Genomic DNA, 19,106 nt, shown 5'->3' with positions numbered 1-19,106 from the left:
AAGTGCTTCTTTCTTTCCCATTAATTACCAATTGTAACATTAAGGAGTTCATTAGTAGTTGTTTTAATTGGAGACGTTAGAGCAGTCTTTTTCCCCTGCTTTTGAATTATTGTTGTGGACTTATCAATATTATAGCTTCAGTGTATCTCAGTCAACTTCATTTAATTTTGGTTAAAAATATATATATATAACATAAATTTTATTATGTTATCCATTTTTTTTTTTTTTTTTTTTTTTTGAGACGGAGTCTCACTCTGTTGCCCAGGCTGGAGTGCAGTGGTGTGATCTCAGCTCACTGCAAGCTCTGCCTCCCCTGTTCACAGCATTCTCCTGCCTCAGCCTCCCGAGTAGCTGGGACTACAGGTGCCTGCCACTACACCTGGCTAATTTTTTGCATTTTTAGGTAGAGACAGAGTTTCACCATGTTAGCCAGGATGGTCTCTATCTCCTGACCTCGTGATCTGCCCGCCTTGGCCTCCCAAAGTTCTGGGATTACAGGCGTGAGCCACTGCGCCTAGCCTATTTTATCCATTTTTAAGCGTACAGTTCAGTAGCATGAAGCACAGTTACATTGTTGTGCAACCATCTCCAGCATCCATCTCGATAATTTTTTTCATCTTTCCAAACTAAAAGTCATACCCATTAACCAATAACTCCCTTTTCTGCTCAGCCCCTGGCAATTGCCATTCTATTTTCTGTCTCAAGAATTTTCTTATTCTAGATACCTCATATACTTGAAATCATATGATATTTGTTCTTTGTGTCTAAGTAATTTCCCTTAGCATACATAATGTCTTCAAGGTTCATCCACTTTTTGTAGCCTGTGTCAGAATTTCATTCCTTTTAAAGTGCGTTATTCTTTTTGACACTTAAATTAGAACAATTTTCGCCTGTGGACTCTATTTTTATTTTTTGTTCTTAGGTAAGTTCCCGCTGTGAAGAGGAAAGCCTTCTAGCCCGAGGTCGATCTAGTGCTCAGAACAAGCAGGTGGACGAGAATTCTTTGATTTCAACCAAAGAAGAGCCTCCAGTTCTTGAAAGGGAGGCTCCATTTTTGGAGGGCCCCTTGGCTCAGTCAGAACTTGGAGGTGGACATGCTGAGTTGCCGCAGCTGACCTTGTCTGTGCCTGTGGCTCCGGAAGTCTCTCCACGGCCTGCCCTTGAGTCTGAGGAATTGCTAGTTAAAACGCCAGGTAAGGTGGGGTTGGGGTCTCAGTATTTGAGCAGATATGATTAGAGGAAGCAGGAGATTTTAGTATGTTTTGATATAAAGCTAACATTGTATCTATATACAATAAACTACCCCCTTTTGTCCTGGGAAATACTTAAAATGATGGCTAATTAGATATAGTTACTAACCATGAACTGTGGCACACTATCAAGAAGATGTATTTTTAATAACTATGCTCCTTGCTCCACTGTTGCTCTTCATGATTGTTGATCAGCCACTGTGTAAATTAACAACCAGGATAACAGGGCTTCAAGAGGAGCACTGCACATTAGTGGAATAAGCACTGTGCTTCAAGTGCTGGCTCCACCAATCCTTGTGTTACTTGGGAAGTTGTTTAATCTCTGAACTTGTTTCCTCATCTATAAAATGGAGATCATAATGTATTAATGTATAATGTTATATACCTGACAACATAGTAATTACCAGTTCATCCGAAGTTAATTACCAGTTACTTCTCACTTGATCATTCTTTATATGTCACCTGGGGAGAGTTGGATCTAAACATATTGTCTCTAATTCACCTTGTAACTATTGAGTATTATACTCAGTCAAGGAATGGGAAGAATCCTCTTTTCTGTATCTCTTTAAATTTTGGATATAACTTTTTTACATTATCAACAGTAGCTTTTGATGTTATTCCTCAAAGAAACGATTCCAATTGTGCTTAAACTAGTTGGGTATAATAAAAAAGATTTTTGAAAGAATAGTAAAGATAGTTATTATTTCAGTACCTACTACGTGCCAAAACTCTATTAAGTCAGCTCTTTTATATAATTCTTGAGTGATCCTATGAATTATCTTTTACCTATTGAATTTTATTTACTTAGGGGCAGAGCAGAAACTATAATCTTTGTCCATTTATGACCATTATCCAAGTTCTATTTCACTCCACTTCTCCTTATTTTGTCCTCACCAACAATCAGTTGTTATAAAGACAGTTCTGTCCTTCTGATTTCTCCCTTATTTTGTGATTTAAAGTCACCACACACACATCCCTCATATTAGTTTGTGCTTGCATTGAGAACTATTTACTTGTTTTGTTTACTAATATTTTATAATAAGCAAATTACCATCCTGTCTCTTCCCATAAGATGACGGGGAAAACATCAAAAACATTGAGATTCATTTTGTATGGTATACAGATTTTTTAAAAATTAACTTGTGCCCAGTTTCTAAATCATCTAATGTAAAGATACATGCATTTCAGGAAATTATGAAAGTAAACGTCAAAGAAAACCAACTAAGAAACTTCTTGAATCCAATGATTTAGACCCTGGATTTATGCCCAAGAAGGGGGACCTTGGCCTTTCTAAAAAGGTATGTTATTTTTGTAAGTTCTAAAATAAACTCAGGAAATGAGAAATTTTAAAAATTACATTTTGAGTAGCAGTTATAACATTGATGTACATACATATAGAAATTAGTGTGTGTGTCAGCAGGCATACATTATCTGAGATTTCCTACATGAAAGGCTGTTTTGCAGTTGTGTGACCATGTATGTGTATTAACTGGTTTCAAGTTTCCTTTCCAAGTGAAAAAAATTTTTAAATGCTTTGAAGAAGATTAAGTTTGTGTTTCTTATAATTTCTTTTCTGGGTTCAAATCCTCTTACCTGTTTTCTACTAAACTACTATCTCAAACATCACTAGTCTACTCTCCTATTGCCGTGTCGTCATAGCCCTTTTGTTTTGTTTTTTTGAGACAGGGTCTGATTCTGTCACCCAGGCTGGAGTGCAGCGGCATAATTTTGGCTCACTGTAATCTCTGCCTCCCAGGCTCCCCAGTTAATTTTTTGTCTTTTTTTGGTAGAGACCGGGTATCAATTTTTTTTTTATGTGATGAATACTTTTTGTGTTTTATTCAAGAAATCTAGTGTGATGGCGGCCGGGTGCAGTGGCTCATGCCTGTAATCCCAGCATTTTGGGAGGCTGAGGCGGGCGGATCACGAGGTCAGGAGATCGAGACCATCCTGGCTAACGTGGAGAAACCCCCTTTCTACTAAAAATACAAAAAATTAGCCGGGCGTGGTGGCGGGCGCCTGTAGTCCCAGCTACTCGGGAGGCTGAGGCAGGAGAATGGTGTGAACCTGGGAGGCGGAGCTTGCAGTGAGCCGAGATTGTGCCACTGCACTCCAGCCTGGGTGACAGGGCGAGACTCCATCTCAAAAAAAAAAAATCTAGTGTGATGGCTCAAGTCTGTAATCCCAGGACTTAGAGAACCTGAGGCAGTAGGATTGCTTAAGCTCAGGAGCTTGAGACCAGCCTGGGCAATAAAGGAGACCTTGTCTCCACAAAACAAAAAACAATCCCCAAAAAACCCCAGAAAACGGGTGTGGTGTTGCGTGTCTGGTCCCAGCTACTCAGAAGGCTGAAGTGGTAGGATGTCTTGAGCCCCGGAGGTCAAGGCTGCAGTGAGCTATGATTGCGCTATTGCACTCCACCCTGGGTGACAGAGCAAGACCCTGTCTCAATCAATAAATGAAATTTTTGTGTATCCCATGGACACAAAGATGTTCTCCCTGTGTTTTCTTTTAGGAGCTTTTTGGTTCTGGTTTCACATATAGATCTTTGTTCCATCTTGAATTTTTGAGTTGGAGTTTTGTTCTCCCCCATATTGATGTCCGGTTGTTTTAGCACCATTTACCAAAAAATCCCTGATATTGGCTGGGCCCGGTGGCTCACACCTGTAATCCCAGCACTTTAGGAGGCCGAGGTGGGCAGATCACTTGCGGTCAGGAGTTGGAGACCAGCCTGGCCAACATGGTGAAACCCCGTCTCTACTACTACTAAAAAAAAAAAAAAAAAAAAAGCTGGGTGTCGTGGTACCTGCGCGTAATCCCAGCTACTCAGGAGGCTGAGACAGGAGAATTGCTGGAACCTGGGAGGCAGAGGTTGCAGTGAGTCGAGGTCATGCCATTGCACTCCAGCCTAGGCAACAGAGCGAGACTCTGTCTCTCTCAAAAAAAAAAAAAAACTCCCTGATATTTATCCTCACCCTCTCTCAGATTCCCAGTCTCTTTTAAGTATTAATTATACTTAATAACTCTTTGTCACTGTTGAATTTTTACTTTTGGGGAGAGGGGGTTGCCGTTAAATTTGGGATCAGAGCAAGAGAAAATCAGAATTATTGGTTATGGCTAGCACCAAACTCTGGAGAAAAGTGTCCTCTTGTCTGTTTGGGAGTCTGTCCTGCCATCTGACCTGGCCTACTTCATTGTTGAAGTCCTGGTCACTCTGAGGTATATTTTGTCATAAGGCTAAAGCCATGATTCAGTTCCATTTTAGTTTACCAGGCACACCACCACCGTGTCTGCAGGTGGATTAATCAGTATGTCCAACAGAATGAGAGATTGATCTGTTCTGGTAGTGCTTTAAGGGTACTCTGGCTGAATGTATATCCACACTAGACTATATATACAAAGTAAGTTACTGGCATCTTAGTCACATCCTCTAAGAAGTTCTTTGGTCTTTTTCATTCTAAACAGAACAGTTTGATTTTTATTCTTATGGTATAATTGTTGTGTGTGTGCGTGTGTGTATGTGCCGTTAATTTTTATTTTAAGGTATAAAATTGATCATAATAGAAATGAGAATATTTCCTGCATTATTCTCTGACTGTAGTCTGGGGAGCATTGTAATTATTTTGTTCCACAGCTTTTGGGTAACTGTTAAACAATGAACTGATTTGTTATCTAAATGATTGCTATTTTAAAAAAAATTACAGAAATGTATTTTGCGGATTTGTCTAGGAGTCTCATTTTGTTGAATTTGATACCTAACATTTGCCCATTCATTTTACTTGACATAGACTTCTGATATATAGTGAACATAAGGAGAATTGCAGTCTTATGATTTATTAATATGATAAAATGAGCATTCAGAAATTCACAGCTGTATTTTATCTTGTTGTAGTCCCAAACATTAGGAACTCTACAGCAAAAATGACCTTTATTTATTTATTTATTTATTTATTTATTTATTTGAGACAGAGTTTTGCTTTTGTTGTCCAGGCTGGAGTGCAATGGCACAATCTCGGCCCACCACAACCTCCACCTCCCAGGTTCAAGCGATTCTCCTACCCCAGCCTCCGAAGTAGCTGGGATTACAGGGATGTGCCACCATGCCTGGCTAATTTTTTGTATTTTTAGTAGAGGCAGGGTTTCTCCATGGTAGTCGGGCTGGTCTCAAACTCCCGACCTCAGGTGATCCGCCTGCCTCGGCCCCCCAAAGTGCTGGGATTACAGGTGTGAACCACCGCGCCCAGCCAGAATGGCCTTTACTATACTAACTTTTTGTGACCACTAAATGTTGTTTTACAGTTATGATGAAGAATATTATCATTCTTGTAGGAAAAGACATTTGCTTGGGATGGAACTAATTCATACAAGTATATTACTAGTGGGTGAGGTGAATAAAATGTTTGGCTCTTGATTAGAATCCTGATGTATTTGTTTTGAGTTTTAATGTTGCTTTAATTTGGATTAATCTGAAGTCATTTTAAGTTGGAATGTCATTCAGTATTTCAGAACTGTTTAATTTACAGTTCATCAAGTAAACAGGTCTCTGTCAAATCTAATAGCTGTGAATACAATTGTAGGAAGATAGATTATTTTTCTTTCTTTCTTTCTTTCTTTTTTTTTTTTTTGAGACTTGCTCTGTCTCCCGGGCTGTAGTGCAGTGCAACCTCTGCCTCCTGGGTTCAAACAGTCCTCCTGCTTCAGCCTCCCGAGTAGCTGGGATTACAGTCGTGCACCACTGCACCTAGCTAATTTTTGTATTTTTAGTAGAAACGGGGTTTCACCATATTGGCCATGGTTGGCCAGGCTGGATTCAAATTCGTGACCTCAGGTGATCTGCCCCCCTCAGCCTCCCAAAGTGCTGAGATTACAGGCATGAGCCACTGCACCCGGCCAGGAAGATGGATTTTAAGTACAGGGTGGAGTGCAATAAAATTGACCCTGTGGATCTCTGGGTACATACCCCTTCTCTTTCTCCATTTCAGTCACAGAAAGCATTGTGTATCTAGTCTATATGTTGGAAATCTCTGGCAAGTCTTTATTTTTTCTTAAGGAGTAGGTGGTGTTCACAGGTCTGTTGGAGCATTGTTTTTGTTTCGTTTTGTTTTTTTTAAGATGGAGTCTCTCTTTTGTTGCCTAGACTGGAGTGCAGTGGTGCGATCTTGGCTCACTGCAACCTCCACCTCCTGAGTTCAAGCAATTCTCCTGCCTCAGCCTCCTGAGTAGCTGGGATTACAGGCATGTGCCACCACACCCGACTAATTTTGTATTTTTAGTAGTGATGGGGTTTCTCCATGTTGGTCAGGCTGGTCTTTAACTCTCAACCTCAGGTGATCCACCGGCCTCAGCCTCCTAACGTGCTAGGATTACAGGTGTGAGCCATCATGCCCTATCTGTTGGAGCATTTTAAAATCTGATTCCTTTCCCCCTGAAGTTTCTGTTCAACCCTTTACTGTGGTCATGTTGATTTCTTTAATTGCTAAAACAAGTCCAAATTCAATATCCATGGCAGCTGACAATTCAGACTTTGGCATATAAAGTAAAGGGTTTATTTTTTCATTCCTCTGTAAATGGTGTTGTTTTCACTTATTTGTAGTGCTATGAAGCTGGTCACCTGGAGAATGGCATAACTGAATCTTGTGCCACATCTTATTCAAAAGATTTTGGTGGAGGTGAGTATTTTTGAGATTTAAAAAATGTAATGCAGTAGTAAGTTTGAAGCCCTTTGTCTGTTAACCACAAAAATTGTTACATGTGTAAGTCCGACCAGTGAGGTACAAGTTTTAAAACTGGTTTGCCCAAAATCTGCTTCCTGAAAAAGAAAAAATATTGATAAAGTGAATATCTACTCTGCCAGGACTTTTAGTAGGAATGCTACCTGTAATCTCTCTAAAGCATTACAGAGAGTTAGGTTATTATCTATAATATTCCTGTTTTATAGAAGAAATGTGAAGATGAACAAGGTAGCAAGGCCAGGGAACTAAATCCACACCTGACCAATTTCATGGTCATACTCCTGTCTTCTTATCCACCCCAGGTTTCCTCCATGTCACTTCTGTCTTCCACTCTTCATTTGTCTGCCAATGCAATTTATTGATTAGTGTCATTTTTGAAATATTATTCCAGATTTGAGCACACTGCAACAGATGTGGTCTGCTAGCAAAGAGTATCATGGGAAGATTATATTTAATGTGGCCTACGATTATTAAATTTTCTAACAAGTAAATCTAGCAACATGTTAGCTTATTTTAGCCATGTGGCAATTGTAATCCCATAGGTTGGTCAATTTGCTTGTAAGATTTAAAAGTAAGCTGCTTTCAAAATAATATCAGGCCGTTCATGGTGGCCCACAACTGCAGTTTCAGCACTTTGGAGGCCAAGATAAGAGGATCACTTGAGGCCAGGTATTCCATCCAGACCAGGCTCGGCACTTAGTGAGACCCTGTCTCCATCTACAGTTTAAAAAAATTAGCTAGGCATGGTGGTGTATTTATGTAGTCACAGCTACTTGTTAAGCTGACATGGAACGATCCCTTGAACCCGAGAGGTTGAGGCTACAGAGCTGTTGCTCACACCAGGCACTGTAGCCTGGGCAACAATGAGAGACCATGTCTTTTAAAATAATAGTAGTAATAATAATAACAACAGCTCTTTTCCTGTATTTTGATATTTTGTTTTTAAAATAAAACCTACAACATGGACTTTATCCATTATAAATTTTGTATAAGTGTTCCAGCTTATGAGAATTTCGAACCTTTCTATTGTGCTCATATTAACTCTTCTTTTAGTGTTAGGCTGCAAGCAGTTTTGATGGCAGAGCTTCTCCACCTCAATCAGGCAGTCAAAAAAGAGCTCACTGAGGCAGTCTTCAAAACTCCGGCTTTCATATTGTTAACTAGCATAAATATCCTAAATGTTTTATGAAATACCTCTTAGATTCCTCTTTATGTTTCTACAACACAGTTGAAATGTGTTTAACGGAAAGTGCAGGAGGGACTAGAAGAATTTCTTTCTTTTTTTTTTTTTTTTTTTGGTTTGAGATGGAGTCTGGCTCTGTTGCCCAGGCTGGAGTACAGCAGCACAATCTCGGCTCACTGCAGCCTCTGCCTCCCGGGTTCAAGCGATTCTCCTGCCTCAGCCTCCTGAGTAGCTGGGACTACAGATGCACTCCATCACGCCTGGCTAATTTGTTTTGTATTTTTAGTAGAGATGGGGTTTTCACCATGTTGGCCAGGATGGTCTCGATCTCCTGACCTCGTGATCTGTCCACCTTGGCCTCCCAAAGTGCTGGGATTACAGGCATGAGCCACCGTGCCCAGCCTCAACTCTCCATCTTAATCCTTTTATTTTTTTTATTTTTTATATTTTTTGAGATGGAGTTTCGCTCTTGTTACCCAGGCTGGAGGGCGGTGGCGTGATCTCGGCTCACTGCAACCTCTACCTCCTGGTTTCAAGTGATTCTCCTGCCTCAACCTCCTGAGTAGCTGGGATTACCGGCATGCACCACCATGTCTGGCTAATTTTGTATTTTTAGTAGAGACAGGGTTTCACTATGTTGGTCAGGCTGGTCTCAAATTCCTGACCTCATGTGATCTGCCGGCCTCAGCCTCTCAAAGTGCTGGGATTACAGGCTTGAGCCACGGTGCCCGGTCCTTAATCTTTAAATCATATAGTGATTTATATTATTGTCTCCAATCTGGAAGTCTAGGGAATGGTATCTTCTGATGACTAGTAAAATGCATTTCTTTATCTATAGGATTTAATTCCTTTGAGGAACTACAAGATTTGTCATTTCAATCATATAAATTAAAATTTCTGTAATAACCTATACACTTACTATTTAATCTATATGAGGGAGAAGTTACATATATGTAGCCATTTCCCTTCTTGTTATGTCATCATGAGTTAGTCTCAATTCTTATTTCCCCCGTTTTCCTAATCCACAAAGCTGGAGAATTAAATGAGTTTTAAGGTTGGTTTTTATTCTAATAATAGGATAAGAGATTTTGGACATGTGTGTTATTAGCCAGCAGATAACACCTATTTTCCTGTCATAGGCACTACCAAGATATTTGACAAACCAAGGAAGCGAAAACGACAGAGACATGCTGCAGCCAAGATGCAGTGTAAAAAAGTGAAAAATGATGACTCGTCAAAAGAGATTCCAGGCTCAGAGGTATTACTCAGTTCCTGATCTTTTCACCTTCTAAAGAGAAGCTACTTTTCACACCAGAGGCCACATCCCTCTTTCCCTTGAGTTTTCTTAAGGATACTATTCTACTGAAATGGCTGATGGCCATAAGGAATCTTGGAGGAAAAGTAGAGCCTTATCCTAATAATAAGGCAAGGCATGTATTGCAGCTGTCAGTATGGTCTTTTTAAAAGATCATCACATCCTATGCTGTAGGTGTCCAATCAGGTATATAAGTGTTTCATCGTTAAGTAAACTTGTAAGACCATAGAGCACAATATCAAGTCAACATATGATCTGAAGGAACTTAGATACTGTCCTATAAAAGTTGAGACTGGCCAGGTGCTGTGGCTCACGCCTGTAATCCCAACACTTTGGGAGGCCGAGGCGGGAAGATAACTTGAGGTTGAGAGTTCGAGACCAGCCTCACCAACATGGGGAAACCTCATCTCTACTAACAATACAAAAATTAGCTGAGTGTGGTGGCGTGTGCCTGTAATTCCAGCTAATCAGGCAGAGGCACAAGAATCACTTGAACCCTTGAGGCAGAGGTTCTAGTGAGCCGAAATCATGCCACTGCCCTCCAGCCTGGGTGACAGAGTGAGACTCTGTTTCAAAAGAAAAAAATTGAGACTGCTAGCTGGGCGTTGTGGCTCATGCCACTCAGCTCTTTGGGAGGCTGAGGTGGGAGGATCATATGAGAACAGGATTTTGAGACCAACCTGTGAAATACAGTGAGAACTTGTCTCTATTTTAAAAAAAAAAAAATCGAGACTGCTGTGGTTAGCGGGAAGATTTACTTGTTTATTTCTGGAGACCATCAGCTACTTAATCATAGGACAATTTTTATGAATATCGGCCTTCAGGAAACAAAAGATTTAAAACCATTTACTTGCAAAGCATTAGTGCAATCATTGATAGTATCTTCGGGTTTCCAACTCAGGTTAAAAGAGAGAAGTCAGGTCAGCATCACACATTATGATGCAGAATGTTTCTTTCCAGGATAATTTGAATAGAATGCCCAAGAGGGGCATTATTTAGGAAACACTGATCTTGGAAGGACAAATAAGTAATCAAATAAACTTAAGAATGTTTTCTCTCCCTTAGTGAAACCTTAAAATGGAACAGCTCAGAAAGTTCCAGTGGAACAAACAGCCTCAGAGCAGTTAGTGGCAGGGCATGAGGCGCCCACTACCCGCCCAATCACAGCAGGGTTAGAACTAACATTGCATGCAGTCCGCCTGAGTGATTGGCTGAACATCTGTAAGTGCTTAATGGCTAGACAAATAGCAGCCCAGAGGGAGGGGGTCAAATGGAAGAGACATCAATAATACAGATGTGGGACATTATTTTTTCTTTGCAAGGGAGAACTAATGCCTCACAGGACGGCCGCAAGCCCCAAGGAGACTGTTGAGGAAGGTGTAGAACACGATCCTGGGATGCCTGCCTCTAAAAAAATGCAGGGTGAACGCGGTGGAGGAGCTGCACTCAAGGAGAATGTTTGTCAGGTAGAGAAATGTTTGCCCACTTGTGTTTTCATCGCATGTTCATCTTTAAAGGGAAACCCACTCCATCTATTTATGATGGTTTCTTGGTAGAATAACAATGCTTTTGGATGATTCCAGTAGAGTCACTTTCTTTAAGGATTTGACCCCTTTTTTTCTCCCCACAAAGAAAGATACTTGGAGAAATAGTTTAGTGTTGGTGAACCACCTGCCCTTAAGGCCCATGAAGGAATATATGCTGTGAAACAAGTCTGAGATGGAATATGTGAATCTCTGGTTGCTTATTCAGATATAATTCTCCAGTACTTCTCATGGTGTCAGAATCTTTGGGTTTGTAAGCAACTTTTCACGGGTAATTTTAGCTTCGAGATTTTTTTCCTTTAATATGGTGACTTTAGAAAGCCTACCACCTATATTGTTTTATTTATTTAATAAATATTTATACAGTATTTACTATGTATGAAGTATTGTTCCAAGCACTTTATAAATATTACATTATTTAGTCATCCTAATAATCTCGTAAGTAGAGTTCTGTGATTATTCCCGTTTTGCAGATGAGGAAACTAAATTACAGAGAGGATAAATAGCTTGCTTATATTCATGAGAGAAGCCTGGATTTAAACTTCAGCAGTCTGGATTTAGAGTCTCCCTCTCCGTTTTTCTAACCTTTAAGCTCCGTTGGACTTGGTTGGTTTAGAGTCTTAACCATTTTGTTGGATTGCCTCTCTGTGAGATAGGGGATTCCACTTTATTGTTAGAGACTTTAAGTCTTTGTGAGTAGAGTCAATGACCATTTGAATATATATATTTTTAATGGTCTTGATTTACCTATGTAATTCTTAAAATTTAGTATATAAAAACTTGAAGATAGGCAATGCGCAGTGGCTCATACCTACAAATCACAATGCTTTTGGAAGCTGAGGCAGCAGGATTGCTTGAGGTCAGGAGTTCTAGACCAGCCTGGGCAACACAGCGAGATCCCGTCTCTATTTTTAAAAAATTTGTCTTTTTTTTAAATTAGCCAGCTGCAGTGGCTCATACCTGTAGCCCAACAGGTCAAGATTACAGACTTGTCTTTTAAGTAAACAAAAAACTTGAGGATGTTAGTTTTTCTTTTTTATTAATTAATTAATTAATTTATTTATTTATTTTTGAGACAAAGTCTCGCTCTGTCGGCCAGGCTGCAGTGCAGTGGCGTGATCTCTGCTCACTGCAAGCTCTGCCTCCTGGGTTCACACCATTCTCCTGCCTCAGCCTCCCAAGTACTGGGACTACAGGCGCCCACCACCATGTCCAGCTAATTTTTTGTATTTTTTGGTAGAGATGGGGTTTCACCGTGTTGGCCAGGATGGTCTCGATCTCCTGGCCTCGTGATCCGCCCTCCTCGGCCTCCCGAAGTGCTGGGATTACAGGCGTGAGCCACCGCGCCTGGCCAGTTCTTCTTTTTTAAATTGAAACCATAGGCCAAGCAGAGCACTAATCTCAGCACTTTGTGAGGCTGAGGTGGGTGGATCATTTGAGCCCAGGAATTTGAGACCAGCCAGGCAACATGGTAAAACCCTGTCTCTGCCAAAAATACAAAAATTAGCCAGGCATGATAGTGCGTGCCTGTAATTCCCCTGCTGGGGAGGCTGAGGTCATTGGATCACCTGAAGCTGGGGAGGTAGAGGCTTTAGTGAGCCATGGTCATGCCACTGCACTCCCACCTGGGTGACTGAGTAAGACCCTATCTCACAAATAATAAATAGTAATAGATAAATAAGTTGAGATCTCTAAAAAAGTAAACTCAGACCAGAAAATGTTATTGTGGCCAATATAATTTCAATCCAGTTTCTTTGCCTATTATCTTCACTATTACATTCTTGGACCAGATCCCAAACAACAGTCTTAATCCTCAAAAACAGTTATGCCCATTATTTACTTAGTGAGACAAGTCAGAGTGTAAATACATTTTACAAAGATCATTTAATGAAAAGATTAAAGGGAAGGTGACCCTGTGGTCCTGGCTTTTCTGGATCAGTCTTTGTGTAGGTCCCTTGTGCTGTCATAATTTATTAATAGCACTTCTTTTCACTCTCAAGTGAAAGATAAATTACATGGTTATCCCAGTTGAAGAATTAGTCTATAACATTTAGTTAATGCAAAAATTTTATTTCTAATTCACATTGTAATTAACGTTTTCCTATTTAAGTGCTGAAGGTCAGTTTTGTTTTACTATATATAGAAACGTTATTGGCACTCTGAATATGCAAAGTACAATATATAGTGCTATTTTTCAATTTTTATGTGTGAATAGTAGATAATGGGGAGTCAGACATTTGAGGATATCTCAGACTATAGGTTGATAAAGTCCCTGAGTTCCCCTATCAATTCCAGGCTACCTCTCTAACCTTTCTCTCTAAAGCTGTCCTAGTTTTTTATTTAAGCTTTGATTCTTAAGTGATCAAGACCTATTTTGTTTATATGAGTTCTTGAAGCTAAAACTTACTTAGTCACCTTTCCCCTTGTTTGCTCTTCATAGTAGTACAAGGCTTTAAAAATATTTGGGCTGGGTGCGGTGGCTCACACCTGTAATCCCAGCACTTTCGGAGGCTGAGGTGGGTGGATCACGAGGTCAGGAGTTCGAGGCCAGCCTGGCCAACGTGGTGAAACCCCGTCTCTACTAGAAATACAAAAATTAGCTGGGCATGGTGGCGCTTGCCTGTAATCCCAGCTACTCGGGAGGCTGAGGCAGGAGAATCACTTGAACCCAGGTGGCAGAGGTGGCAGTGAGCCAAGATTGTGCCATTGTACTCCATCCTGGGCGACAGAGCAAGACTCCGTCTCAAAGAAAAGAAAAATTCATAAATCTTACAATGTTTTATAGCGACAGATGCCCATTGTTATTTCCTAAGCCCCTGTCTTAAGTGAGGCCCTATCTTAGCTGAGATTATTTCAGAAAAGTGATCTCTCTCTGGGATGGTTGTAGGTATATCCCAAAAGGGCTGTTTAGACCTTGGTGGGAGCTCTTTTGGAACTTTATGACCCAACTCTAGCTAGCCAGTGTCTGTTGCTTGAACCATTCAGTAGCTTTCTGGTTTATCTCTATGCTCTTTTCTGACCTTTCTACTCTTGAACTCGTTTTCCATGTAGCAGTCAGAACAGTCTTTTTAAAAATGAATACCTGATTTTAGCCTTCCTTTGTTAAAGCTCTCCAGTGGTACACCTTTGTAACTAGAATAAAATCTACAACTACGGGCCCTTGCCTCTTTCTCACCTCATTTTCTGCCACGTTTAACCTTTGTTTACTTTAACCCACCGACAGTGGTTTTACTCTTGATTCTCAAACATGAAAAAACAGATGTTTTCTTTCTCTTAACAGAATTGTGAAAAATTGGGTGAGCTGCTGTTATGTGAGGCTCAGTGCTGTGGGGCTTTCCACCTGGAGTGCCTTGGATTGACTGAGATGCCAAGAGGAAAATTTATCTGCAATGAATGTCGCACAGGTAAAGTAGATATCGAACGGTCTTCCTCCGAAGAAAGTTTGAATTTTAAGTTTTTCAGGAACGACATTTATTGGAGGGAGACACTATTTTGTGGCAACACTGGGCTAGTTGTTACAGATACAGAAATGGTGCTGTGGGGTCACTGCTTTCAGAAAAGCCACCAAGTGAGTAATAAGTGGGTGGCATAATACAGTGCAAAAAGCACTGTGCTGGCGATACATTTAGAGAGTAATGTAAGCAAAGACGAGCTAATGCCATAGAGGAAGGTATCTGTGTTTAGCTTTAAGAGAGAAAAGAGAAATTGATGTCGGGAGGGGAAGGGCAGAAGGTCTAATAATGAAAGTGTATAAAACATTTGGGGAATATGGAATACAGGCCAATGTGTTTAGAGTTTGGGATATTTTAGTTAAGAGGCATAGGCAGTAACTAAGAGGGCTTCTTGGTTACTGGTAATATTTTATATTTCTTAATCTGCGTAGTGATTACATGAGCATGTTTACTTCATCAACTGTACTCTTAGGATGTGTGTACTTTACGATGTGTACATTATACATCGATAAAAATATTTACCAAAAAAGTAAAAAGATTATTTGCGGGTTATAATGCTTAGATTGGGTTAGAAAATAGGAGTAGTCAGCTGAGACCAGCTGGTAAAGCACTTCATAAAGCTGTGCTAAGTAAAGTGTTCTTTTTTTTTTTTTTTTTTTTTTAAATAAGAGATGAGGTCTTGCTGTCCAGGTTTGAGTGCAGTGGCGTGATCATAGCTCATTGTAGTCTTGAGCTCCTGGGCTCAAGCAATCCTCCCAACTCAACTTCCCAAGTAGCTGGGACTACAGCCACTTGCCACCATGCGTGGGTAATTTTTTTTATTTTTTGTTGTGGGGGGGTCTTACTATGTTGCCCAGGCTGGAAAGTGTTCTGTCGCCGCTCTCTCTCCTTTTTTTTTTTTCCTTAGCATGATGTGTAGATGTTACAGCATGTAAACAGTGAATAAATCAGGGTTGAGGTATAGATCTTATGCCTGTAAGTCATTGAAGCCGCACATATGGATCATACTTCCCAAAGAAAAACTGTCATTAGGGTACGATAATGGTCAGTGACACTACCTGGGCGTATGTGCTCTTATAACGAGTTACTGGCAGGAGAGGAGGAGCTAGTCAATATCTCTGAAGCCACAGGAGTCAGGTGTTATCTGTAGGGGCAGATGCAGCAAAGATACTAAGGAGGTTCTGGAGTAAAGAGAGGCTTTTGTATGTGGCAGTGAGAAAATGCTTCAATTTTTGCCAGAGGATGTCTCATTACACTAGATTAAAGGGTGAGTGGATAGCCGTATACATAACTTCTTGAAGAAACTTGACTTCAGCAGAAAGGAAGACAGTACCTAAAGGGAGGATATTATAGGGTCAAGAGAAAAATCATTTTGAGTGTGTAAAACAGCTCTATTAAGGTAGAATTGAAGTGCAAAAAATTGCGCATATTTCAGGGGTATGAGTTGATAAATTTTTATGTATATATGTATGCATCTGTGAAATCATCACTCAGCATTATTTCAGTCAGGTTGTTGTGTGTATTGATAGTTCATTTCTTTTTATCGCTGAGTAGTAGTTTGTTGTATGGATTTACTTGGTTGTTGATCCATTTATCTGTTGATAGACATTTGAGTTGTTTCCCGTTTTGGTTATTATAAATAAAGCTGCTGAGAACATTCAAGTTTTTGGACACTTTGTACCCTCCCTGCCACTTCCCTTCCCCTCCCATTTTTCTTTTTTTTTCCTTGAGACGGGGTCTCTGTTGCCTAGTCTGGAGTACAGTGATACGATTCTGGCTCACTTCAGCCTCAAGCTCCCAGGCTCAAGCGATCCTTCTGGCTCAGCCTCCTTAGTAGCTGGGACTACAGGTGCTTGCCACATGCCTGGCCAATTTTTTAAGATATTTTTGTAGAGACAGGATTTTATTACATTATTACCAGGCTGGTTTTGAAGTCCTGGGATCAAGCAGTCCTCCTCATTCAGCCTCTGAGAGTGTTGGGATTATAGGTGTAACACACAATTCCTGGCCACATTTTCTTTTTTCGGTTTTGTTTTTGTTTTTCAGATGGAGTCTCGCACTGTCACCCGGGCTCGAGTGCAATGGTGCAATCTTGGCAACCTCCGCCTCCTGGGTTCAAGCGATTCTCCTGCCTCAGCCTCCCAAGTAGCTGGGATTACAGGCATGCGCCACAACGCCCGGCTAATTTTTGGATTTTTAGTAGAGACGAGGTTTCTCCTGTTGGTCAGGCTGGTCTCGAACTCCCGACCTCAGGTGGTCCACTTGCCTTGGCCTCCCAAAGTGCTGGGATTACGGGCATGAGCCACTGCACCTGGCCAACTTTTTAATTTTCTTAGTGATGTGTTTGTAAGACTAATAGTTCTTAATTTTTATGAAATCCAGTTTATCAATTTGTTCTTTTTATGGACTGTGATTTGCTGTCATAGCTAAGAAGTTTTGCTTAACCCAGTGTCACAAAGTTTTTTTTGTTTTGTTTTGTTTTGTTTCTTTTTAATCTGCGACAGTCTCACTTTGTCACCCAGGCCGGAGTGCAGTGGCGTGATCTCAGCTAACTGCAACCTCCACCTCCTGGGTTCAAGCGATTCTTGTGCCTCAGTCTCCCGAGTAGCCAGGATACCAGGCGTGCACCACCACGCCCAGCTAATTTTTGCATTTTTAGTAGAGACGAGGTTTCACCATGTTGGCCAGGCTGTTCTCAAACTCCTGGCCTCAGATGATCCACCTGCTTTGGCCTCCCAAACTCCCAAAGGGCTGGGTTTACAGGTGTGAGTCACCACGTCCAACCAGTGTCACAAAGATTTTTAGTTCTGTGTTTTCTTCATAGAATTTTTTAGTTTTACATTTCACTATTAGGTCTGTGATGTGTTTTGTATTAAGTTTTGCATATGACATGAGGTATAGAGAAGATAGAATTTTTTAATTTTTGGTTTTTTAAATTCGTGGGGTTTTTTCTCTTTTTCCTAGGAAAGCTATTATCTTTGAGAGTAGGACATTTTACCAGTTTTGGTACAGTGTAAGAAATGGGAGTCATTTATTAGTGCTCTTGGCTTACCCTATTTTCCTGCAATAGGGTGGTCACATCATTGTTTAGATTGCTCAGGTGTAATAATAGCTACCACGCCTGTAATCCCAGCACTTTGGGAGGCTAAGGTGGGCGGATTTTTTAAGGTCAGAAGTTTGAGACCAGCCTGGCCAATGTGGTGAAACCTTGTCTCTACTAAAAATACAAAAATTAGCCAGGCATGGTGGTGGGTGCCTGTAATCCCACATACTTGGGAGGCTGAGGCACGAGAATTGCTTGATCCCAGGAGGTGGAGGTTGCAGTGAGTTGACACCATGCTACTGCACTCCATCCTGGGCGAGAGAGGGAGATTGAGTCTTAAAAAAAAAAAGCTACCAGTTATTCAGCATCAGGTAGTGTTTTCCCTGTTTACAAATACATATTCAAATATTGTTCTTAAAATGTTTATTTGCTGGATGTTCTCAGTGTTTATAGATAAAATGGATGATTTGAATGAGCTTCCATTTCCAGCGATTACCTGTAGGAGGATTCATGTTGAGATCTGTTTACCTGTCAAGCTTAGGCTCTTTTTCTTATGTTGTACTGCATCTCACAGAGAGATAGAGGTCTGTGGTTTTTGTTTTGTTTTGTTTTGTTTTTTTGTTTTTTTGTTTTCTGAGACAGTCTCCTGTGGCCCAGGCTGGAGTATGGTGGTGTGATCTCAGCTCACTGCAACCTCCACCTCCCAGGTTCAAGAGATTCTCGTGCCTCAGCCCCTGTAGTAGTTGGGATTATAGGCACTTGCCACCACACCCAGCTAATTGTTTTGTATTTCTAGTAGAGATGGTGTCTCACTGTGTTCCCCAGGCTAGGCTTGAACTCCTGGCCTCCAGTGATCCAATTGCCTTAGCCTCCCAAGTGCTGAGAACACTACTTCTGGGCGGTTTTTGACTTTTTATTACAAAAATCTTAAGACATACACCAGAGTAGAACAATGTAAAGAATCTCCATATATTCAGTTAATTTCAATAGTTATCAACTTCTGTCTCATTTTCTCCATATATTTCAAAAGGTTTCTAACACAACATCTAATGTATAGCAAGAATATGTAATAACTTCTTTGTGTCATCTACTAGCCGGTTCATTTTCAAATTTTCTCATTTGTCTCAGGGATGTCTTTTTATTATGTTTTGAATCAAGAGCTAGATCCAGAGAGAGGCCAAAAACGTCTCTGTAGGTTTTGTTAGGGAGATTACCAGCATTGTATGTCGGGTGATTTCCTGTAGTGTAAACTTTTTTATACATCTCTTCAGTTTCTACTTATCTGTAACAATACTGCCCCCACCCTTTTTTTGAGGCAGTCTCACTCTTATCACCCAGGCTAGAGTGCGCTGGTGTGATCTCAGCTCAGTAAACCTCCACCTTCCAGGCTCAAGCAATCCTCCTGCCTCAGCCTCTTGAGTAGCTGGGACCACGGGCATTCACCACCATGCCCAGCTAATTTTTGTATGTTTAGTAGAGATGGAGTTTCGCCACATTGCCTGGGCTGGCCTCAACCTCCTGGAATCAAGCCAGCCACTCACCTCAGCCTCCCGAAGTGCTGGGATTGTAGGCGTGAGCCTCCTCTCC

The 19,106-nt window shown here is 40.8% G+C and overlaps 1 protein-coding gene across 15 annotated transcripts in view; it reads left to right on the top strand.

The window, feature by feature from the left end:
• Positions 1-19,106, top strand: part of NSD1 (nuclear receptor binding SET domain protein 1) — a 170,633-nt gene that overhangs the window by 105,894 nt on the left and 45,633 nt on the right. For all 15 annotated transcript variants that reach the window (XM_054487297.2, XM_054487292.2, XM_054487296.2 and 12 more), the window contains 6 exons: positions 923-1,193; positions 2,439-2,548; positions 6,844-6,919; positions 9,305-9,423; positions 10,803-10,946; positions 14,305-14,428. In XM_054487297.2, coding sequence (XP_054343272.1) covers positions 923-1,193; positions 2,439-2,548; positions 6,844-6,919; positions 9,305-9,423; positions 10,803-10,946; positions 14,305-14,428 — 844 coding nt within the window. The remainder of the gene's footprint in view (positions 1-922; positions 1,194-2,438; positions 2,549-6,843; positions 6,920-9,304; positions 9,424-10,802; positions 10,947-14,304; positions 14,429-19,106) is intronic.

Source organism: Pongo pygmaeus, chromosome 4 (genome assembly GCF_028885625.2).
Source record: "Pongo pygmaeus isolate AG05252 chromosome 4, NHGRI_mPonPyg2-v2.0_pri, whole genome shotgun sequence".
NCBI lineage: Eukaryota > Metazoa > Chordata > Mammalia > Primates > Hominidae > Pongo > Pongo pygmaeus.
This window is presented reverse-complemented; position numbering and strand designations above follow the sequence as displayed.